Genomic DNA, 23,018 nt, shown 5'->3' on the forward strand with positions numbered 1-23,018 from the left:
AGGTGTGGGGGGAGAGACTGGGGGAAGGAAAAGAATAATGCAAAGTCTGAAACTCAAACCTTTATTTTTTTAAATGCAGTCCTGTGACAACTTTGGTTTTTCAGTTAAAGGCTGGTTCCAGAGAACCTGTAAAAACCTGAGTTCTCCCTTAACCAGAACAGTGGCTTCATTTGCCTGATGTGGTAACAGAGTTTGAACTGAAACTGAGCCTCTCTCCAGTGAGTGTTCTGAGAGCAGAACCCCCAGCAGCTCCTGCAGAGCACACAAACCTCAACGGAGTCAATGGTGACCTCAATTTGTGCCATTGCAAGAGCACTGACAGTTCCAGAACGTTCTGTGCTGCTGGGTCACAGCACCAGTGACAAAGGCTGGGCCTGCCCTGCCCTGCTGGGCACTCCCCACTGTCTGTCCTTGGAGCCCAAGGCCTGCACTACAGAACTGGGGAGCTCTGCAAGGCACCCAGCTCCTCCTCAGTGTCACTGGCTGTCACCAAGCTCTGGAAGGTGTCACCAATGGCCTCCTTCTCCTTGTAAGAGACAGCTCCAAAGAATAAGGAGTGGAACTGGAAAATGCAATATTTGTCCAGGTAAGAATTCTGTGATACAGAATTTGAGCATTAATTATTTGTGAAGCTTTTGCCACTGTAAGATCTTTCTCAGCCAGCAGCATTTCCCAGTGAAACCCACCTGCCCCCAGGAGTGTTCCCAGCAGTGCTGGGGTTTTCCAGCTGTGCCAGCTGATCCCACTGAAACCCCCAAGTGCATGTGGGGTGCTCAGCCCAACAGCAGCTCTGGGGTTCCACTGCTGGCACCGTGGGCAGTTCCCTCACCTTGGCATAAGGAGCCTCTGTGGCCTCTCCTGCTGCTGCCTGGGCCGTGGCTGCTCCTGCTCTGCCTGGCACGTCCCTCTCTGAGCCTCTGGGAATATTTTTTACCTCTTGTTTTGCCAGACCACTTGGGGGTGTTGCAGGGTCCGTGCTCGGAGTGCTTCCCTTCTGCTGTGGCTTTCTGGAAGCAGCTGTGCCTGTGTTGCTGGCTGCATCCATGGAGGTCTGGTCACATTTATCCATGCCAGTCCTTGAGCTGGATGGGACAGAGTAGGGCAGGTCAGAGCTGGCTTTGTGTTTCATTGGAATATGCTTAGTTTCTGTTTGTGAAAAGATTACAGCTTGAGAGGAAATTCTCAGCAGCTTCCCTCCTGCTGCACCCACACCCCGTGGAGAAAGCAGCAGCTTGTACAGAGCGTTCTCTCTGTACCCCCTTATTGCTTTGTGCTGCTGAGATGTTCCTGAACCCTGCAGTTCAGTTTTCCTGTGAAAAACCTGAGGTTTTCACCCTCTCAAGGCCACGTGCCCCCTCAGCCCCCGTTACCTGTCCCAGGGCCGTGGGCAGCAGGCAGGCTCTGGGGGAGCTGCCTCCTCCTCAGCCTCACACAAGGTAGCCAGGATAAAGCTGGCCTCCAGCAGCAGCTCCTCAATGCTGAATGCAATGGGTCTAAACACAAGAATTGAGACCTGTGATTCCACCTATGGAATTAAAAAGCACCTCCTCTGAAAAGCTGGAAATCTGTATTTGCTGCTGAGGAATGAGAGAGGGGCTCCTGTTACAGATCTCACTGCTCCAATCAGCAAATGCTATGCAGTGTCAGAGTCAAATGATAGCATTAAATATGTAATTATTACAATTATATTTATTCAGTGAATGTGTTGTTTCTTTAAGTGCTAAATAAATAAATCATTGCCTGCAGGGGACTGAGAGCCTCAGGTGTCCAGGTAATTTATACACAGGAGCTCATCAGTCAGCAGCTGCCTTGGCAATGCCCACGCCTGGGTTCAGTGTTTGTCTGGAATTACAGACTCTGGAGTGCAGGCTGGAAATGGCCTTGGCTTTGAATGAGGAGCTGCAGGTCAGTGTTCAGGGGGCCTGCAGCCCCACCAGGGCAGCTGCCACTCGTACCTCCCACATCTGTCGAAGTGGATGGACACGGGAGCGCTGGTGGCTTCGGAGAACGCCAGCAGGCCCTGCAGGGGGAGGCGTGAGTGCTCGTTAGACCACAATGACACTGGAATGTGAGCTTATCCCAGCTGCTCCTTACTGGCAAAAAGAGGGAAAACTGCTGCTTCTAAGAATGGTTTCTGTCCTGCCCTGCCAGAGCCTTCCAGAGGAGGTTCTGCATGGAGAACTTCCCTGGTCACGATGCCTTCCCTGGGGCAGCTGTGCTCTGTCTGCCCAGCACAGAAACCTCTCCTCTCTTTCAGAAGTGTTTTGTTTGCCTTCCAAATGATCCTGGGGTTTAAAGCCAATCCTCACTCAGGTGAAACCCTGCTGCAGTCAGGAGGGCTGGTGGGGCACAGCCCAGGGCCACTGCACAGGGACCATCCTGTCTTGTCCTGGTCCAGTCAGGCAAATTAATGAGAAATGGGTTTTCTTCCCAGACAAATTCTTACTTTACCCTCAGTTCTTTAAGGCAAAATGTCACTTCAGAATCTACTCCAACTTGAAAGTAGTCAAATTCCTCTGGACTGAGCTGTATCTCAGTAAGCATTGTCCTTGAAAAGTCTGTTTGAGATAACAACAAAGGCAGGGACTCACTGCAGTGAAGTTTGAACTCAACACTGTGATTGTAACCCTGAGGTTTTTACATAAGCATTGTTTGAACAAATAATTGTGGTTTTATAGTGGTTAACAGTAATAAATGTTTAGCTTATATACATATTAGAATTAAGTACAATCCTCAGTTTATTTGCAGTACATGTGTAGATTTGAATGGATTTTAACAGAACCTGTTCCACGTTCTGCAGTGTGAGCTAACCTAACCCCTGCTGCTGTTCTTGCAGATCTGCTCCTTCCACAGGCATCCATCACAGATAATATTCCCAGCTGCCTATTGTTGCATGGATGGGAAGCCCAAAATGCAGCGTGACTTGAAGAGATTAATCAAAATTACTGACAATCAGCAGAGCACAATGGAGGTGGACAGAGGCTCTTTGTTTTAAATTGCAATCTTTTCCTGCCACAGGAAAGTGGCAGCAGGAAATTGGCTGATCACTTGCAGGTATTCAGTTTTTGTTACCACGAGGCTCCTCGTGGCTGTCGATGGGTGTGTGAGAAGGTGAGAGGGAGCTTTCCTGGCGTGTGACAGTCCTGGAGAGCTCAGAGAAATTCCACAGCAGCTCGAGCTGCTCCCGGGCAAGGCCGGGCTGCCAAGGAAGTGCTCCGGGCTATTCCCTCTCTTCCCTGTCCCTGCTCTCTGTTTTATCTCCCAGAGTTGAACAGGCTTTGCAAGAAGCTCCTCGTGGCTGTGGCAGGGGCGGTTTGTCACAGCCTGCAGCTGTGGCTGAGGCACGAGGGGTGGGCAGGGGGTTGGATTGCTGTGGAACCCTCAGGCCACTGCAGGCAGGGAGATTCACGGCGGGCACAGCTCCTCACTGCCCCGTCCCTTCCCTCACTGGGCTCTTGCTCTCTCTTTACAATTTACCGTTTTTTCACTTTCTTTCTTACAACAGCCCTGGTAAGCGAATGTTTCTAAAGTCACCAAATGTGCCATTCAAAATGCAGTCTCTTTATTCTCAGTAATTTCTGCCCTGTTTCACTCCAGCCAGTTTCTGCCCCTTGGTCCTTCTCTTAGCCTGTTCCCAGCCCAGTTCCCAGCTCTGGGCTTTTCCCAGGTCATTCTCCTCAGCTTTGGTCACAACAAGTATGAAAAGCATCTCTTTATTACAGGATACACAAGAACCTCTACTTCAAAACCACAATTCCATCTTCCAAACTGGAGTCACATCCCAAGAATCTCAGCTGGTTCTCCACCTCCTGGAGATGTGACCATGGCAGAGCAGTGCAGGGCTTGCTGACACTCCGTGCTGTCCTCAGACTGAAATATACTCTCTAATGATATCAATTCTATAATTGTGGTATTCAGATTTAAATAGTTCTTTTTAAAACATGAAATTATCCCCTTTTTCCTGGCAGTTGCCAGGCTGCTGCTCTTGCAGCACAGTAATTACCTCTTTCAAAGCCTACAGCAAGTGGCATAATTTATTTCAATTGGCTGCTCAGTCTGAGATCTGCCACTGACACCAGGAAGATGTTTCAATTTATTTAAATTTATTTAATTTATTAAAACCAGAGGGTGGCAGCACGACTTAAAATCTCTCTCTATAATGTTCTGTTAAAAATGTCATTCAGCCATAAAATTCATCCCACATTTATGTCGTGACAGTTATTATTCCTGGAGTTCACATAAAAAAAAAAAAAAGTTAAAAGCCCAAGTATTGGTTCACATTTTGAATTTCCTTACCAGTGTCTTCCTCAGTGTAACTCTTGAAACAAACTTTCATTGGAGTTACTGACAAGGTTATTTCTTCCTGGCTGGTTGGGAAGTGGATCATCACATCAGCCAGCAGCCTAGAAAATGTCATTCAACACTAAAATATTTCTATCTATGGCTATTTAGCATTTATTACATTAGAAAGTAAAACTCGAAAAAAAATTTCTGTGTTTGTTACCTGGAGTGGACTTTAAGAATGTTTGGACACATGTGCTTTGCAAAAACAGCCTGCAAGGGATCACACTCCTGAAATGTCAGGTTATAGGTTTTTACAACACCTGAGGATGAAGGAAATTAACAGAAATCAGTGCTTGGCTGTAATTTTAAGTGGGTTTTTTTTTAATATTAATTGTTCAATAGAGGGAGTAACCAAGTGACTTAGTGCAGCTATATGGAAATAAGTCACCACAAAGAGGAAGAGGAATCCACCTGCCATCCTAGACTCCCTCCATCCCATCAGCTGTGCCTGGACAGCATCTGAGTTTTTTTAAGGACCCACAAGAAATAAACCAACAAATGCAGGGTGGGAAACAGCCCCAGTACTTAACTGGTAAAAGAATACAAATGGGAGGGGAAAGCAGAGCACAAACCCCCAGATCTCTGCCCTTCTGGGTGTGGGGTGCCAGGGGAGCTCGGCTGCCTGCAGACCTCATTCAATGTATGACCCCAAACCAGTAACCCCAGCTGGATTACTGACACCACCAACCACTGCCTGCAGCACAGCACAGCTCTGGGGGGGAGATGGTGTTGCTTTAGGAGTTTTGCAAAGGCTGATGCTGATTCCCAGAGCTGCTGGGCTGGGGATGACAGGCCTGTGTTGCCAATGGCATTAATTGCTGAGGTTCTCACTGCCCTGAGCTTACCGTGCCTGCAGAGCAGCTGGAAGGTGATGTGCTGCTCACTGGGGCTCCTGGAGATGCTGCATTTCTCTACATTCCTTTCCAGCACATTTACACATCTAAACACAGGGAGAACTGACTGGAAAAAAAAAATAAATCGGTGCAGAGGTTGATCCCTGAGCAGCTTTGCAATAAATATAATTTCCCTGGGTTTGTGCCCTGGTTTATCCCAAGCTGCTGCTCTTGAGGCTTCCCCAACCTGCTCTGGGGACACTGGGAGAGCCCAGGCTGATCCTCACCATTTAACCCAAATGGGGTTCATTTGCTGCTGTGTGTAACAACTGTACCTTAATTATCAATTTACAGGGCAGGGATAACTGCTTCTCCTTCTGCCAGGGCTGGGGCAGAGCTGTGCAGCAGTACTGCTGGAAGAACATGGATGAGAAGAACACACATGCATACGCTGACCTCGAGGAATTCACTGATCTCAAGGCAAGCTGGAAAGGGAAGCACAGAGTCATTAGGGCTGGGAAAGGCCTCCAACATCACTGCATCCAAGCACTGAGGGAACAGAAGTAAAATATTTATTAACTCAAAACTTGAGCCTTTTTAAAAAAAAACACCTCTGGGCTTCAGTGCCACCAGCAAGCCTGGAAATTTACATCTCAAATTTTTTTTTTAAATTAAAATATGTCTTTTTATTTGATTTTAATTTTTTAAAATAAAAATAATTGAGTTACCCAAACACCCAGAGCTCAGCTTGTGTTTGAGGCATTTGAGGGGCATGATCCATACAGATGAGCAAAGACACCTCAAATGTTCTTCAGGTATAAAACCAAATATCTCCACTTGTGATTTTCCATCCTCCCAGTGAGCCAAGGACAGCTGATCACTTTTACCTAAGAAACCTCTGGAGAAAACACTAATTCTGCTGGAAATGGTGCTTGATTAATCAGAGGCATTAATGGATGTGTTCTTCCTGTTGAGTCACAACAGTACAAAACATGTTGTTTTCAGAGGCAGCTCCTGTGTGGTACAAAACTCAAACCTTGTGACCTGTGACAACAGAACTGCACCCTGTGGCACTAATCCAGATATCCTGGACCACAAAAATCAAAGGATCTTAGGGCAGAGCAGGAATTAAATCTTCCATGATGGAATCTGCATAATTACAATCACAGAACTGTGATGGGATGGACTGAAAGGTACCTGGAGAAAAACACAATATCCACTAGTATAAATATTTGGCTTATAATAGAGAATTTTAAATTAGAAGAAATAAAATTCACTTACACCTTTTTCTACGGGGTCAAACCAAAATTCATCACTAATCCGTGCTATGGCATGTATTGCTCTTCCAAACACTGCCAGGGAAGGAAAACACTGCAATATGCATTCTAAATTAAAATAAAAAGGTAGCACTGCACTTTCTCCAGAATAATCTAAGAGGAAACATTATAATTTTCTCATACATTTGAAAGAAAAGGGATGGTGGAAACTGTCACTTTTTCTTTTTAATTAATATTTTAATTATCCAAACCCTCGATGTTTTGGAAATCTGCCTCTCATGAGGCACCTCAGATGTCGCGTGTCCCTTTGCAGCACCTGGAGTTACCACAAATTAAATCAATCAGACTTTTGTCCACCACGGGGGCTAGGAATGACATTTAGCAGACGGAAAGCCTGGGAAGAAGGGGACATCTGGGGAGATGGAATCAAGAGAGACCCAGCCGGGCCCAGCAGAGGCCTGCGGATCTGCCTCTGGCAGCGGCGGGGCAGCTTTGGGCACGGAATGCCGCAGCCAGGAGCGGAGCTGTGCCCCGCCCGTGCACCGGGGGCCCGCAGCCAGGAGCGGAGCTGTGCCCCGCAGGTGCACCGGGGGCCCGCAGCCAGGAGCGGAGCTGTGCCCCGCAGGTGCACCGGGGGCCCGCAGCCAGGAGCGGAGCTGTGCCCCGCAGGTGCACCGGGGGCCCGCAGCCAGGAGCGGAGCTGTGCCCCGCAGGTGCACCGGGGGCCCGCAGCCAGGCCCCGGCTGTCCCCAAACCCCGCACGGCCGAACAAGCCCCAGCCGCGCACAGCGCCCGCCGTGAGGGAGAGGCGGATCCCCCGCCCCGCTCCGCTCCCGGCGCTCGTGTTCCGCCCCGGGCCCTGCCGGGATGCCGTGCTCCCGGTGTCCCGCACCGATCCCCGCCTGTGCCGGGCTCCCCGGGCCGGGCACCTCGGAGCTGCGGCCCCCCGATCACGCACTTCATGGCCGGCCCCTCTCCCCTCACGGCCACCCCCCCACTCCCCTCACGGCCGTGAGGGCGGGAAACGCCGTGAGGGCGGGGAGCGCGCGGAGCCCCGGATGCGGAACCCCGGGGTTGTGGAATGAATTATGGAATTGTGGAATTACGGAACTGTGGAATTAGGGGTTGTCCCGAGTTACCCGCGGGGATCTTCAGCCCAACCCCTGGCGCAAGGACAGACACCCCGACAGTCCCACCCTGCGCGCTCCTCAGAGCTCTGTCCAGCCTCTCCCGGAGCCGTGGCAGCCTCAGGGCTGTGCCCATCCCCTGAGCCTGCCCAGCACCCTCTGGGGAGAACCTTCCCCTGATCTCCAACCTAACCGCCCTGACACAGCTCCAGCCGCTCCCTGGCTCCGTCCCTGTCCCAGAGCAGAGAGCGGAGCTGCCCTCGGCAGCCCCAGCCCAGGGACAGAGCCGGGAAACGCCCCGACCCAAAAGAAAAGAAGGGCTGAGCATGGCACTAATTAGCATGGCAGGCAAGAGAACCATTACCGATAGAATACTAATTAATAAGAGAACTATGTCGCTTGTAGCCAATGAACACCAATTCTTTTGTTTCCTAAAATGCATAAATAGTAAAAAGAATTGATAGTCGGGGCGCTTGGTTTGTGGGAGACCACGGAGCGCCCAGGCTTGCGAGACTTTGAAATAAATAATCAGTGTTTGTCTCTCTGTCTCTGTCTCTCTGTCTCTGGTCGTTATCGGCTCGTTTTGGGAACAACTCTCGTTTCACCTGTGTAAAAACCCGACTGCGTAAAAACCCAGCCGGCGGAAGGCGGCACGGACGCGTTCGGCGCTCTGTTGTCCCTTCGCAGGCGCCGTAGCGGGGGCGGCGCCGGGCGGTGTCGGGAGGGCCGGAGCGGAGCGGGCGCGATGGTGAGAGCGGGGGGACCGCGGAGCGCCCGGGACCCCCCGGGACCCCCTGTGACCCCCCGGGACCCCCGGCACGGCCTCAGCAGCCGCGCCCGACCCCGCCGGGCTGCGGCAGAGCGGGCGGGAGGGCGCTCCCCAGCTGAGGCGAGGCCCCCAGGGCGGTGAGGGCCGGGCCGTGACTGCAGCAGCTCCGTTTATAATTTAATTTTATCGTAATCGCATTAATAATTTTATTTTTTTTTTAATTATTTAACGCTTCTTTCATAACATCGACGGTTCGTTAATTATGATTTGCCCGTTCATTTGGCTGTGTTTTCTCTTCTGTTGCTCCCTCTCGTTTAACACTGGCCATGTTCCGCCCTGTCTCTCATCCCCTGCCATCGGCTCCTTCCTTCCCGCCAGGCCGGGCACAGAGTAAGTCACTCCTCGGCTCTCGCTAGCACCCTGGGCCGGGCTCGCTCGTGTTCCTCCCTGCCACGTGGCTCACATGACTCCCAAAATCCAGGTGTTTTGTTATTTTTCACCAGTGCTTTAAGCTCCGGAGAGGTGCGGGGATTGAACCCTGCTCGGTTTGGTTCCTGCAGCTTGCCGAGCTGTGCTGGAAGGAATGGGAGCTGCGATGTGGGTCTGGGGAGTGTGGGGCTGGCGTTCTGTCAGCAGGGGATTTCTGTGCTGCCTCGGTGGGTGTGTGGGGGGCAGGATCGTTTTATTAAACATCAAACACGTAACTGGTACTGCACACTGGAGTCCCTCAGCAGCAGGGAGACAATCCATCTCTTGCCCTTATTAACCCAAATCACTGCTACCCACTTGGTACTCTCCAAACACCATCAAAAATGTCTTTTTTTTTTTTTGTTCCCTTCCTGGTTTCATTTTAAATTGGTCACTCATTAATTAAAAAGGTTTTGTATTGCCAATTGTATTACCAATAATTTCAACCATCTGCCTCCAGATGGGTTTGATGGTGGCACTGAGATGTCCTTAATCTAAAAAAAAATCCCTAAACCAATGAAAAATCCTGCCCAAGCTCCTCTGCCTTCTTGAGCACTGTTAGCCTGAAGGTAACTGCATGGCCTGAAATCCCATGAGGGGAAAAAATCTTTAAAAATACAATTTCCTAGCCTAGTTATATTTGTTTCTAGAAATAAATCTGGGCTGTGTCCTTCACCTTTACATTTGAGGGTGTCATTTTAGGAGCTGCCCCACTAACATGAAGTGGAAGATAAAAATCTCTTTATTTGGAGCCATTCTTTGAGTGTCCCCAGGTCCAGGGTTTTCCCAGAGCAGTGCCATAACATTCCCTGCTTTATAAAGCTTCTCATGCCCTTTTTGCACAATTAATTTGCCCTGTGTTGCTTGCATTGTTGTTTATTTGCAGATTTCAAGCCTGTGCTCTTAAGCCATGGCCTTGCATCATCTCAGTCCTCAATTTTGAAGCCCCATTTTTATTCTGGCATCTGAAATTGTAAATGCACAGAAGTGGTGGCAGGAGCACTGTGCAGGGACCTGGACTGGCCTCTCTGCAGTGCCCTGTTTGTATTTTGTTGTTATTTTTCAGCCTTGTTCAGATTTTCAGTGGTTTTCACCATGAGGACTCTGAACACTTTTCTGGTCAGCTATTAACACATATTGCAAATTTGCTGCTTTTTAAAAATATTATTTTGGTTTTTTTTCTTAGTAAGGGGAGAGAAACTTGGATGAAGAGTTTTTGAGAGAAGTGGCTGCAGTTTAGCCAGGCCTATGCTTGAAAAAGATTTGAGTTAGAGAGAAACAACAGTGGGGTGGTTTGTGGCAGCTCCCAAATTTGTGTAAAATACCTCAGGCAACACAACAGGAACGTGTTAACAGTGCAGCCACTGCAGTGCTGGCCTTCAGCAGCAAACCAGAACTGTGTAGAGCTGTTTGTGAGCCCCCTCTGCTCATGGCCCGCTCCCATGGGACAAAATCCATCAGCACTGCTCCTCGTGGGTGCAGGTGGCAGTGCTGGCTGTGCCCTAACCCTGGTGTCCCCTCTCTGTCCCCCCTGTCCCTGCTCCCTGCAGTTGGTGCTGGTGCTGGGTGACCTCCACATCCCCCATCGCTGCAACAGCCTCCCTGCCAAGTTCAAAAAGCTGCTGGTGCCTGGCAAGATCCAGCACATCCTGTGCACGGGGAACCTCTGCACCAAGGACACCTATGACTACCTCAAGACCCTGGCTGGGGATGTCCACGTTGTCAGAGGGGACTTTGATGAGGTAGTGTCTGGGTTTTTTTTGGGTATTTTTAATGGTTTGTTTACATTTGGAGTTTGTTCAAGTGGTGAAATGAGTTCCTGAGCTCTGCCCTTGTGGGTGTTGGGTTTAAATAGAAATCTGTCTAATCTGGGTTTGGTTTATTCTCTTTATTTTTAGAACCTGAATTATCCTGAGCAGAAAGTTGTGACTGTTGGACAGTTCAAAATTGGGCTGATTCATGGGCATCAGGTGATCCCCTGGGGTGACATGGCCAGCCTGGCACTGCTCCAGAGGCAGTTTGATGTGGACATCCTCATTTCAGGACACACACACAAATTTGAGGCATTTGAACATGAAAATAAATTCTATATCAACCCAGGATCAGCTACAGGAGCCTACCATGCCTTAGAGAAGTAAGTGACTATTGGGGGGATTTTTGGGGTTCTTTTTGTACAAAACTGAACTGCAAACTCCTGAGGGTCAATATTTCTGACTGAAATGTCAGGGAGAGGATAGTTAGAGTTGTGTAACTCACACAGCTGTACTTGCTCAAGCTCCTGGACTGAAAGATTAAATGCTCACAGCCCCAGATCTCATGTGCTGTACTTACAGAATTAATTCTCATTTTTCTTGAAGTGATTTCTGAATATTGGTAAAACACTAATGGGGTTACAGACACACAATCATAATGAATTCTTTCCTCTTTTTCCAGCAACATCATTCCCTCATTTGTGCTGATGGACATCCAGGCTTCTACAGTAGTTACATATGTCTATCAACTAATTGGAGATGATGTGAAGGTAGAAAGAATTGAGTACAAGAAATCCTAAAAAATGTTTTTGCTTGTCTGGTATTTTTACCATCTCCTTCTGAACTGCAAGTTCCAAAACTTGACTGCTCGTTTACAGCCCTGCACTGTCTCTAACAGCTTAACAATGTAACTTCTTGTCATGAATTTAAACAACCTCGTGTTTGCTTTTCTCTGTATGATTTGTAAAATATTCATTAGGATAACTGTCTGAATACTGTTCCTTAATGTTGTAATAAACTCCACTTCATAGAAAAGCTGAGCTTGGAGAGGTGCTGTTGGGGAAGAATGCAGCAGTTGTGGTGCTTTGGTGTTCCCCTGCCAAGGGATGCTTGGACAGGGCTCTGGGACCAGGCTGGGCTTGCTCCAGAATCCACTTTATATTTAATTGTCTCAATTTAACATTCTCAGCTAAGTTCAAGGAGTAAAATGGCTTGATAGACTGAAAGGGTTACAGTTACCTTGTGATTTCACTGTAGAGTTTGAGTCTTTTTCTGATCAAAGCACTTTCCAATCTCCCTGTGCTTTCATGAATGATGATCTCCTCAATCTGTAACCAGTGAGGTTTCCTTTAGTTGTGGCTCACACCTGACACTCCATTTCTTGTGCTCCTTGCACAGAGGCTCTCAGTGCTGTAACTCCATGTGACTCTTAAAGCTGCTGAAGATAAATCTGGGTTTTTCAAGGAGCAGCTCCTTGTGGCTCCTCTGTTCCCACAGCTCCAGGGACCTGAATGTATTTTACAGCTCCCCTTTCTCACAACTGCTGTAACTTTCCAACAAAACAGATTTTTATCTTTTGCCTCCCCCAGCAGAATGTTTAGGATGGGGGCAGTTTCCTTGGCCTTTGGATTATGACACTTCCATCAGCTGGAACCCTTCTTTCTGTGTCATGAGCTGACTGAATGACTCATTTCTATTCAAAATAAACCTGCTTTGCCCTGGACAAAAAGACATTTCAGGCTGGTGTCTCAAGAAGCTCTGGCTCATTGCACTTCATGCAGTCAGAGCAAAGGTGAAAAGAAAACCTTGGCATGTGATTCAGGGAATTCCATTGACTGGAACATCCATTTATTGACAAACTCATAATTGAGAGGTTTATAGACTATTGTAAGGGGCCAAAATGGATGCATAAGTTTATTTATTTTTAATTTACACTGTAAGGCCAAAATTGATACATAAGCGTGTAAAGTTACACTTAAAATTTGTCTACAAAGTATTTTACATGAACCACAGCCCCTGCAGTTTCATCAAAGTCTGTCCCAGTGGTGACAAGGTTCTGTTGCTGTGGATGACATCTCAGAGTGCCCCTGACAGCAGGCCTGAACGTGAGGAAATACAGAAGGAAAGGAAATAAACTTTACTCCTTCCCAAAAGTTAAAGTGCTGAGTATGAACTGATGGCTCCAAACAGGAAATTCTGCTGTGAGCCTGAACTGGATTTGTGGGGGTGGAGAATGGAGGAGAAGCAGCCTAGAACAGCTGGAAAAGCTGGAGAGGTTGTGGGTGCTCCTGGTAAAAGCTTTGGGGTTTTGGTCTGGTGTTCTCCTGAGCAGTACAAGAGTTGTGAATGCACAGCCCAACCTCCTGCCAGGAGAGGGAGGAGGGAAGAGGGGAAATCTTGAGTTGATTTATGGCACTTCCAGGACACAGGACCCCTCTGCTCCATTCAGGTACACCTGGAAGGTCAAAGAACAACATTCATAGGGCTTAGGAAAATGGGATGTGATCAGGACACAGATGTGGTTCAGGTAAAATGAACTATTTGAATTAATGAAGGGATATTTTATTATACACAACACATGTTACAAAAGCAGATCAGCTAAAAAGTATTTTTACAAGAAGTTGGGTGAAAGTCTGTAGAGAAAAAGGAGAAAATAGTGCCTGAGGTGCAGAGAAGGTTTGTTTTACCTGCAGAAGATGAGATGCTGGGACATCTGCCAGAGCAGGGTTTCCACATTTCTTTTGATACTCTTGAATCAGGGCTGTTGCATCATCAAGGCTGTAAGAGGCAAAAGTTGATCAACTTTGTCAAATGAAGCTCTCTAAAAAGCCAACAATTGAGACAACAGAAGTAAAAAACCAAAGTATGATTCCCTAGCTGAAGTCAGGAGGGCCCTGTAGAGAGAACAAGCCTGGCCTTTTCCTTGGGGCTGTTAATAAAATCAATAATAAAGGATTTAAATGTTTCCTGGTTCCTGTGCCAGTCTGAGTGTGGCTCAGGGGCAGCAGTGCCCTGCAGTGCCCAGGCTGGGCTCTGAGTGTGCCTAGGTGTGAGAGCAGCCCAGGTGCTGTGAGTGCCCAGGGCAGTGGGGCCCCACCCAGCCCCTTTTGGCATTTAAGTGGAGAACAAGAAGGGCTCTAATTCTTGAAAATTCATGGCAAAACCACCAATTCCCAAGTCTGCAGTACAGGAAGCTCATTTATTTTTTTCTGAATGTTTTTATTGCTCAAGCTGTGACTCTGTGATGCCCCTGAGCTGGATTCACCTAAAGGTAAGGGCAAGGTTTTGATTATTTCACTCTGGTTGCTTCTGTTTTAACTGCATTTGATCTGCTGCTAGTCCAGGCTTAACAATCTGTTACTTGGTCTTCAATGGCTGTAAAACTCTGTCCTACTGAGGTGAAATTTATTAACTTAGCAATATTTAAAAATCCTTTGAGACTAAGTATTAGAAAACCTCCATGACTTCAAACAAAGGAAAATTAAATACAGGTGGGATTTATTCCTGCAATTGCTACCTGGTTTTTTACCATTTATTAACTTACCAGTTCTTTTTGGCAAAATAATCCACCAGCTCTTTTATTCTGTGGGTGTTTATCAGGTGTTGCTTTAACAGTGGATAATATTTGGTTTTCCAGAACTGTTCATAGAGCTTCTCATTGATGATACTGTCCAAAACCAAAGAGCTGATCTGTAGATTTAAGTGTTAGTAATGAGAAGTGTTAATATTTTAGACAAAAGAGATTTTACTTTTGAATGGAAAGAACTCAATAGTTTTCATATTGGACTCTATTAAGAATAGGGTTTGGGTTTTTTTACATTTTATTTAAGTGCTGTGAAATGGCAGATTTTATGAAAACTGATGCCAGATTCAGAGAGGGAAGTGAGTTAAATTTGTCCACGGGGAGGCAGCCAAGGCAAGGCAAAAGTGCAGTTTCCTAAACCCTTTGGCCTTTTAGCCTCAAATATTTATTTAGGAAAAACGAGGGGGTTCTGCTGCCCTCCAAACAGGGACAGCCCAGAACGTGGCACTGGGTATGCACAAGAAGTTTCTCAGTTCCACAGCATAAATAAAAATGCATTTTATAAGTATTTTACATTTTTTGAACATTCAAAGTCAGGTAAGGCTGGAGAAGATCAGAGGAGAGAGGAAAGATTCTGTGAACACTTTTCTATCAAAAAAGCCCCCAAGTCAAAGGGAAGTGAAGTAAATTTGATTTATTTACCTGGGAAGCAAATGCTACCAGTTCTCCAGTGTCCATGTGTTCATCCAATTGTTGCAGCACAGTTTCTTTCTTACAGGTTGATAACAAACCCTTGTGAAAATAAGTTACAAAACATTATTATTCTGTGATTGATTAAAGCAGGAACACTCCCTTCAGAACAAATACTTGATTTATTCAGAAATCTTTTGAAATTCTGGGTGCAAATACTGAATTACCAAACCAGGATCTGTGTGCTTGGACTGAAAGTGTGAAAGTGTTGCTTTTAACTCTCTGAAATGGTGTTTTGCTGTAGCTGTCAGAGGAATTTTTTACTCACTGCCAGCAGGCTGAGTGTCTTACATTTCAGCTGTGATTTGGGGAAACCTTTCTGAGAGGAACTTTAATGACTGGAAGTCAGAGAATTTAGGGTGCCTTTATGGGTGACAAATATGGGAACAACCTCTAATGCTTCATCTGGAAGAACAATGCAGAGCAGAAATTAATGGAAACAAATGAGAGGAGCAGGGAAAATGTCAAGGTTCATGGATGGTGAGGCTTTAAGGCAGAAGGTTTCTGTCAGAGCTGGTGCATATCAAACATCTTCCTTGGAAGTCAGGAGCTTTCAGCTCAACACCCTTCCAAAGCAGGGTTCAGTGCTTTTCTTACCCTGTGCTCTGGCTGGGGTTTTACTGGTTTTCTTTCCCCATGTGCTTTATGGGTGGGATCTCATAAAACATCCTAAAATTCTCTAAAGGCAAAGTCAGATGACAAAGCTCCTGGGAATGACTGAAGTTTTAAAGAAAAAGGAGGAAGTGTTCACATGATGCCTTTAGAAGCCTTTGAGGGTGGAGAAGTTGAGCATTTATCAGCAGGGATGTGTTGAAGTTAACTGGAATTCACCTCTGAGCTGCCCTGGTGAGCAGGAGATGCTCAAGGACATTTCCCTTGCAGAGACAGGACACAAAACTGATTTACCTGAATTTGCTGCTCTCTCTTCTCAGAGTGAGGAGCGACCAAGAGGCAGCCCAGGGCAAAAGCTGGGAGGTCCAGCTGGGTGTATTGTTTAGCAATTCCAACAATATCCAGGTCAGCCAGGACAGGGCACCTTCAGGAGAGCAGGAGGGAAGTTCTCAGCTGTGATTTGTTTAACTGGAGGCTCAGTGCTGTCAGCAAAACTGCCCTGAGATTTGGAAGTCAGGGCAACACATTTCTACCTCACATTAATTCCAGAAATGGCCAAGCAAATTGAGGTTTCACTGAATACAAAGCCATGAGAATTTTCTAAAACCCCAAATCACACCTCCAGTTTCTCTAAACAGCCTGTTTTGGGGCCAGTTGTTGTCACCTGCCCAGAGCAGAGCTTTGGCACAGATGTGTCTGCACAGTAGTGGGGGATCCCCCTCCAGATAACCTTTAGGGTCCCTCCCAACCCAAACCTACTCTATTTCCCAACTAACTTTGGTTCAAGTCAGGCTCTCTGAGCTCTGGTGGGTCCTTACAGCAAGTCAGAGCATTGTGGTGACTGAAAGAAGGAAACAAAGTGCTTTTAACACTGCAGAGGCAGTGCAGCTCTGGCTCATGCCCAGAATGTTCAGAGCAGGGCTGGGAACTCACCTGAGCAGGAGCACAAAGCACTCCCTGCACTCCTGCAGCTGCCTGGGACTCGGTGGACACGAGGCTGAGAAAGAAAGGGAACAAGGTGTAGTAAATCTACAACCCAGTTACTCCAGGGCAGGGCAGGGGGCACAGCCCTACCTGTGAGGAAGGGGGACAGGACCACGCTGCGCCAGGCTCGGCTGAAGCTGGAAATCTGAGGGAACAAAGATTTTTTTCAAGTTCCAGCCAAAAGCAGGTGTAACCAAATGTGTTATAAACACAGACACCCCACTGCACCTGGAGGAAGCCTGTCAATATTCCTGTTTAATTATCCTGAATTATTCCCTCGTGTTGCTTTCCTTAGCTCAGAGTCTAAGATTTAGGAATATTCTGATTGATTCTGTCCAGTGTTTACTGATATACTGCACTGTCATAGAAATAACAGCAATTCAAAAAGAATCTTTTCATGGCTGACACACAAACACTCCAAATTCCTGTTAAGTGAAGAAAAAGATGAGGAGCCACACAATATTTGCTTACCTCCCATAATGAAGGAATCCCAGTAATTGCAACCAGAACTCTTCTCAGATACTGAGTCTGGAAGAAAGAAAAAAATCAAGTCCTTTGGTGTTTCTGAAGATTTGACAATAATATACAGAAAACTGTACATAATTGCCAAATTTAGCTTGCTTTGTCTGCAGGATGAAAACACAGAGTTTCTCAAGGTACCTGTGTTCCTTTGACACCTATGGAAATTTGCTTTGTAAATTAAATTATCAACCACAGTGCCAGGTACATCTGTTACCTCCTCAGGCTGCAGCAACTGTACACAATGTTTGAAGGCACAGGCAATTAGGGTTCTGAATGGCAACAATCAGGATTTCCACCATCATAAATACATTTTAGGGCTCATGTATACATGTACACACATGGAAACACATGTATGCACAGTTTGTATACATTTGCACACAAGAATGTGCCTATTATGTTATAAATTGATAGTAAGATGAAGAAAAATTTCAATTTATTACCATAGGATTTATTCTGAAAGGCTTTTAAAAAAATCAAAGTATAACAATTTAAGATCAAAAATCAAATTCCTCAAATCTTCACCAGCTCAGAATCTCAGAGCTCAGAGTAACCATGGTTTATAGTTTCTGTATCTATCCTGTTCTTCACAAATCTCTGGATAAACCCAACCTTTTTCTCCCCTTGCTGCAGAGTTTTATCCTTAAAAAATTCCTTACCATATTGAAGCCCAGGAGTTTCTGTAGGAGGCCATTCCAGAGCTGGGGATCATAGACTTGGTATTCTAGACTCAGCTCTGCCACCAGCCTCACAGCCTGAAGGGGAGCCAAGGACATGGTGCATTTTAACAGAAATTCATCATCTTCAAACCTTTCCAAGCCACTTCCAAAATTATTGCACACATGGGAGGAACAAAACCTAAACCATCTAAATGTGGTATTTTATTTTCTAACTGTAGAAAGGGTAAAGCTGTTATCTGTCATTTCCAGAGTACATTGAAGAAAAATGTTTAGAAAAGCCTGTGCTTTGCAGAGGTGTAAATTCACACAGTGTGTAACAAAATTTACAAAGGATTTAAAAACCCTACCCTGGGCTCATGGCTGTGGTTCTTCCATAGCCCTTTAATCATGCCTTCCTTAGGGCTCTTGTGGAATGATTCACAAGTGTATGGAATATTCAAGATCTCAAACTCTGCCAGATAAATGCAGCACTTCAGAAAATACCTGTGAAAATAACCCCCCCAAAGCAGGAGTTAAGTGATGTTTATGTTTTAATCCATGTATCCAAGCTCAGGATAACACTGAAAAATGCCCTTTAATATGTAAAAATTTCCTCTTACTTGACTTTCTCGATGGGTTTCTTGAAGAGTGATTCCACAGTGGTGGTGTCAGCCAGGTAGAGCAAACACCTGAAGGCTCTGGTCCTGTGAGCAAACGTCAGCTGGGTGTCACCAAAGGGCTGAGGGGGAAACACAGTCCCAAAGTCACAACTGCAGCCTGAACAGCTAGAAAGCATCATCCCAGGTGGATAAAACACTGCAGTTTTCTAGATTTCACACTGTTGATGCAGGCAAGGAAAATATTTGTGATATAAAGTAGCACAAATGTAATTAGGTGTGGGACAACTGGAGGTTAAGGCTCTGCTGAAACAATTTTAGCACTCTGCTTTCATTCCAGGCAGAGTGAGCCAATGCCTTACACCAGCTTAGGGCACACTCTGGCAAATGTTTCATGAAGCTGTTTCAGATAATATCAGCAATAGGTTCAGAAAACCCAGAGTTCAAGGGCTGCTCTTGAGACTTAATAGCAAAATTCAATGAAAATCACAGTTTTAACCCAGAGGTTGGTGAGGGGAGAAAAACACAGCTCATACAAATCAAACCATCCACAACACAGGTGTGAAGGCCAAAAGTTGAAGCTCTTGCACTAAAGCATTTGATTTTAATAAGAGACAAAAAGCTAAAACAAGAATCTAGCAACTCACAGATGTGGCAGATGTTGTAATTGCAAAAAGCATTCTTGAACTGTAATCCATAGGGCGAGACTGAAGTAGGTAAATAACCCTGCAAAAATGGGATTGTTTTTAATGCAGGTGCAGCTACTGAAGTACAACATCAACTGGCACTTAAATGTGAATATTTCACTGTCAAAAAGAGAGCAAGGATATGAAAAAGGAGGGGAAAACCTCCAAAAAGCTACTCTTAAAAACTTACAGATGTAAGTTACTGTCAGTGGGGTTTTGTGGTATAAATAAATATTGGATGATTCAAAAGTGATGTCAGCAGAAAGGAAAAATAAGAACAATGAGCTCTGAATCACACACCCACTGCTAGGTTTCTTGAAAAAGCCATTTTTAACTGGCTAGGTAGAAATAATTCAGCATATTACAGGTAAGAGGACACACACACCTTCGGAGCTCTTCATCCTCCTGTACATCTCCAAAGATTTCTTGGGTTTTCTTTAAAAAGAAATGAAAATTTAGATGAGTTTTCCACACTGTTTGAATAAATAGCTGGGTCATATCCCTTCATTAAAGCAGTGTTTGATGAGGCTGATGTATTTACAGCTGCTTTACTCCTTCAGGCTGGCTGCACTAAAGGGAAGGCTTGAATCCACACAGAGAAAAGGAAAAACATTTCAAATCCTTCTCACCACAGACACTGCTGTGCTATTTTAGGGAAGTACTGAAATCTTAAATACATTCATGAGTACTGCAGGCAGTTTGTACAGAATAACCTCAGGTTTTGTGAGCCAGTGGAGGGAAAAAAGCCCATATTTTATATAATAGGTAATTTCCCTTCAAATCCCAAAGTTTCTTACCCCTGGGGGTGGTGTGCTTGGACAGAGCCATTTGGCCAGCAGCTTGTCACAGATTTTGTTCATATCCAAATTATTAATCTCAGCAATCTCCTTTGCTGCCATGTGGATGTCTGCAGGAAGAGGTGCAATGTTATTTCCAAACCAGAGCTGGGGTTTTTTGAAGAGCTCCTCTTTGCTCAGACTCACCTGGATAATCCCTGCCAGCTGGATTTTGGAACCTCTGGTCAATGCTGTGGTGTTCATACAGTAACACAACCAGATTTGCTGGTTTCCCAATGGATTTTAGATGCTCCCCAGTGTTCAAGTTTTTTGCTATCAGGACATTTTCTGTTGCTGCTCTCTTGTACTGCAAGTGTAAGTTCCTCTGGAGGACTTCTGCTTTCTCATGTGGCTCACCCTTTAGCAAAACATCAGAGTTTTACATTAAAAAGCCTTTTTTTACTCAAAAGCACAAGGAAAATCATCTTTTTACAGAGTGGACAGCAGGATCTGCTCTTCAGAGGTGCCCCCACACCTGTACCCACAGGTATTTTTTTCTGCAGAGAGGATTAATCACATAGCTCTAGCTAGGAAAGGTATTTTGAAAAAAAATTGCAAATGTTTTGAAAGAGCCAAATAAAATATGTAAAATAGGTAAAATTAAGAGATTTTGAGGTACAATGTAGAAGAAAAAAAGATTAATAATAAAACTTGTGGCTGCTCAAATTTCAGTTTAATTTTGGCATAATTCTCTCTGATCATGTGACTCAGTACAGAGAATTATTTAAGGTTCTTTGTGCCTCAACATCTCCATAGGAAGTTTGAGATTTAAAATCAAAGCTGAGGTTCTTATTCACCTTTCCCTGTGAAAGGCAACCATGTGAAAACAAGCCTGAAAATCAAGTCAAAGCAGATTCTCTAACCCTGCAAACAGCTAAAGGGTCTTGGAACTGTAAGCAAAAATTAATAAAGCTATTGATCAAAGCTGCATCAGATCCCACCTCGTTCTCCTGCAGCAAGAAAAATGCACACAACAGGAGAAGGAACAAATTATCCTTCCCTAAAACTGCTCATTTTTTGTCCAAGCTCCAAAAACACTGAGCCTGATCTCTGCAGGAGAATGTTCCAGGACAGAGGGGATTCTTCTGGGGCTCCCTTCCCCAAAAGTATTTCCTGTATCAGGGCTGGTTATGTACAATTTACACACCACTGCACAAACCACCAAAAATTAAAATACAAACATAAGGATTTTGTGATTTTTGTAATGACTTCACAACAATCTGGCAAGCAGGTTCCATTACCTTGGCTGTAGTACTCTTCAGCCACTTCTCAGCCAGGTAGAGACAGAATTTCAGTGCCTGGACATGGTCAGGACCTTTTTATAGATTTAAAAAAAGGGAAGGGAAATAAATAAATAAATAAACTTTTCATTAATCCTTCTTACACTGTATACTATATAATTTTATTTTGAAGAATTAAAAAATAATTAGAAGCTATTTAAAATATTAGGAAAACTTTTGTGTCTAAAGAGCAAAAAATATATTATTTATTTGGATTCAAAGAGCAGAGAAAGCAATTAAGTTGGGCTGAAATATTGATTCTTGGTGGACAACTTGTCTGAAGATGGTGTGAACATGGGGAAACTTCTGGCAGGACAACAGGGCCAGTTTGGATGGGGCTTGGAGAAACCTGGTCTAGTGCAAGGTGTCCAGATTTGGGCTGGAAGGACCTTAAAGCCTCTCTATGATTCTACAAAAATGGGGGAAAGGATTTGCTGGTGCTGCTGTGATATCAAATGGGTGTTTTTCCAACCCCTTGTTCCAGAGTGGCTGCAGGACACAAATTCATGTTCGTGCTCCAGCTCTGCTGGGTTTGCTCAGATCAGTGAGCAAATGTTTGCTCCCACCCTCGCTCTGCTTGTCCCAAGCCTCCCATTCCTTCCCCTCCCGTCTGCAACTCACCCGTGGGGAATTCCTGGGCAATCTTGTGAGCCATGGCCACAGCCCACTCTGGATTGACTATGGCCAGCAGATAGGAGTGAAGTGCCTGCACAGTTTTGATGGTTTCCTTGTTAACAATGGAGGTACAGCCGCTGCTTCTCATTTCAAGTATTTTGGGTTTCAGTTTCTTTTCAAAGACATGTCGAACTGCAGACATGTGGAAGGTATCCAGGGAAACCTGGAAAAGTGGTAACGTAGATGAAGAGTTGTCAGAGCCAACACCATGCAAGAGAAAAATGGAAACTTCTTTTTTTGGGGTGCAGGGAATAATATTGTAATCAATTCCTTCAAGCTGTTACTGTACCTTCATTAGTTTGGAAATCAGCAGAAGGGTTGGGAAGGTTTCCTCACTGAGCTCTGCAGCTGAAAAGGAAAAGTTGCCTGTGAGAGTCTCACAATGCACTGGCAGCTTCCTCTGTGAAATGAAGCACTTTCAGTTCATTGGGAGAGAGAGGATCTGATCCTAATTATCCCCACTGGGCTGGGCAGGGCAATATGTGGATACATTTTGGAGGTCCTAGGAAAGAATTTGAGGACAAACCCTGCACTGTATTTATCATCTTAGCTCCTCTGGGCAGCAATTTGGGAGCACAAGAAGTGCTCTCAGAAGCAGTTGGGATGAAAACTGCATTAATGAAGAATTAGGGTTCATATACAACAAAAACTGGGGCACTTTGAAGGTCAGAGATGGCAGAGAAAGGGAACCTGAGATCCTGAACTCACAAATAATGTTCCAGAAACACTGGGCAGTCCTGAAGAACAGCAGGTGAAAGGGCAGCCTGGTGTGAGCAGCTGGAGACAGGGGAATCATCTGATCCAAAACATACTGGTGTTCTAGGTCCACTGGGGGAGAAATCCTGGTGTAAGATTTCAGATGTTTGAGGAGGCTCAAAGCCTTGAGGAAAAAAAAAGAAAATAAATTAGAAAATATAAACCACTGAAGAATTACCAGAAATCAATTTTAAAGGCTATTTTCTGAAGGAATTCCATTAAAATTATTTAATGGAATAATTAATTTCAGCAGTGCTGAATGGCTCCATCAGCAAACAGACAAAGCAGAACTGAGGTGCCAGTGGCAAGGTCACACATCTGGACACACCTGGCTCAGCTGGATGCTGGTGTTCTTCTCATCAGCACTTTGGATCACTCTCAGGACAATTTCCAGGGTTTCATAGTCATAAGGATCCAGCTGTTCAAAATAATCATCTGTTTTATAAGATCTGACATGATTTGTCTTATAAGAATATACAAGTATGTTGATTTTTCCCAGTTTTAATACCAATTACTGTTTCTTCAATGTTATATTGATATAAGCATCATGAC

The 23,018-nt window shown here is 45.3% G+C and overlaps 3 protein-coding genes across 16 annotated transcripts in view; 1 reads left to right on the forward strand and 2 right to left on the reverse strand.

Annotated features, from left to right (window-relative positions):
* Positions 1-47: 47 nt before the first annotated feature.
* On the reverse strand, positions 48-7,732 carry RAD9B (RAD9 checkpoint clamp component B). 13 transcript variants are annotated; one of them, XM_064393094.1, is made up of 11 exons: positions 7,594-7,732; positions 6,459-6,529; positions 5,513-5,662; positions 5,190-5,304; positions 4,505-4,604; positions 4,297-4,403; positions 2,452-2,558; positions 1,956-2,020; positions 1,371-1,493; positions 830-1,082; positions 48-562 (listed from the first exon to the last, which is right to left on the reverse strand). In XM_064393094.1, exons 1-11 carry the CDS (start codon positions 7,715-7,717, stop codon positions 431-433), a joined length of 1,347 nt encoding a protein of 448 aa, XP_064249164.1. In that variant the 5' UTR covers positions 7,718-7,732; the 3' UTR covers positions 48-430. The 13 variants fall into 13 exon arrangements, with proteins under 13 accessions (XP_064249164.1, XP_064249175.1, XP_064249173.1 ...); XM_064393105.1 differs by lacking the exon at positions 7,594-7,732 and adding exons at positions 5,906-6,374; positions 7,384-7,423 and having other exon boundaries at positions 48-1,082; XM_064393103.1 differs by lacking the exon at positions 7,594-7,732 and adding exons at positions 5,906-6,374; positions 7,384-7,419 and having other exon boundaries at positions 48-1,082; positions 6,459-6,548.
* A 465-nt stretch (positions 7,733-8,197) lies between these two features.
* Positions 8,198-11,604, forward strand: VPS29 (VPS29 retromer complex component). Its single transcript, XM_064393112.1, has 4 exons — positions 8,198-8,329; positions 10,369-10,560; positions 10,717-10,952; positions 11,252-11,604. The coding sequence occupies exons 1-4, from the start codon at positions 8,327-8,329 to the stop codon at positions 11,367-11,369; spliced, it is 549 nt and encodes a 182-aa protein (XP_064249182.1). The 5' UTR covers positions 8,198-8,326; the 3' UTR covers positions 11,370-11,604.
* An 866-nt stretch (positions 11,605-12,470) lies between these two features.
* The window catches only part of KNTC1 (kinetochore associated 1), a 31,291-nt gene continuing 20,743 nt past the window's right edge, over positions 12,471-23,018 (reverse strand). For both annotated transcript variants that reach the window (XM_064393085.1, XM_064393086.1), the window contains exons 45-64: positions 22,795-22,884; positions 22,419-22,590; positions 22,000-22,058; positions 21,657-21,873; positions 20,997-21,070; positions 19,903-20,113; positions 19,717-19,826; positions 19,305-19,354; positions 18,881-18,959; positions 18,237-18,355; positions 17,985-18,120; positions 17,617-17,712; positions 16,910-16,966; positions 16,529-16,583; positions 16,388-16,451; positions 15,749-15,878; positions 14,795-14,884; positions 14,114-14,259; positions 13,257-13,347; positions 12,471-13,024 (exon numbers count right to left, since the gene is read on the reverse strand). In XM_064393085.1, coding sequence (XP_064249155.1) covers positions 12,977-13,024; positions 13,257-13,347; positions 14,114-14,259; positions 14,795-14,884; positions 15,749-15,878; positions 16,388-16,451; positions 16,529-16,583; positions 16,910-16,966; positions 17,617-17,712; positions 17,985-18,120; positions 18,237-18,355; positions 18,881-18,959; positions 19,305-19,354; positions 19,717-19,826; positions 19,903-20,113; positions 20,997-21,070; positions 21,657-21,873; positions 22,000-22,058; positions 22,419-22,590; positions 22,795-22,884 — 2,094 coding nt within the window. In that variant the 3' untranslated portion in view covers positions 12,471-12,976. The remainder of the gene's footprint in view (positions 13,025-13,256; positions 13,348-14,113; positions 14,260-14,794; positions 14,885-15,748; positions 15,879-16,387; positions 16,452-16,528; positions 16,584-16,909; positions 16,967-17,616; positions 17,713-17,984; positions 18,121-18,236; positions 18,356-18,880; positions 18,960-19,304; positions 19,355-19,716; positions 19,827-19,902; positions 20,114-20,996; positions 21,071-21,656; positions 21,874-21,999; positions 22,059-22,418; positions 22,591-22,794; positions 22,885-23,018) is intronic.

The sequence above is a fragment of the Passer domesticus genome, chromosome 17 (genome assembly GCF_036417665.1).
Source record: "Passer domesticus isolate bPasDom1 chromosome 17, bPasDom1.hap1, whole genome shotgun sequence".
In the NCBI taxonomy this organism is placed as follows: domain Eukaryota; kingdom Metazoa; phylum Chordata; class Aves; order Passeriformes; family Passeridae; genus Passer; species Passer domesticus.

Coding starts and splice junctions, on each gene's coding strand:
- RAD9B (XM_064393092.1), bottom strand. CDS start 7,717: ATGGGCACAGCCCTGAGGCTGCCACGGCTCCGGGAGAGGCTGGACAGA. Junction 1,494..1,955: donor CACTTCGACAGATGTGGGAG/GTACGAGTGGCA, acceptor TCTTGTGTTTAG/ACCCATTGCATTCAGCATTG. Junction 1,083..1,370: donor TGCCCACGGCCCTGGGACAG/GTAACGGGGGCT, acceptor TGTCCCATCCAG/CTCAAGGACTGGCATGGATA.
- VPS29 (XM_064393112.1), top strand. Junction 10,561..10,716: donor TCAGAGGGGACTTTGATGAG/GTAGTGTCTGGG, acceptor CTTTATTTTTAG/AACCTGAATTATCCTGAGCA. Junction 10,953..11,251: donor GCCTACCATGCCTTAGAGAA/GTAAGTGACTAT, acceptor CTCTTTTTCCAG/CAACATCATTCCCTCATTTG.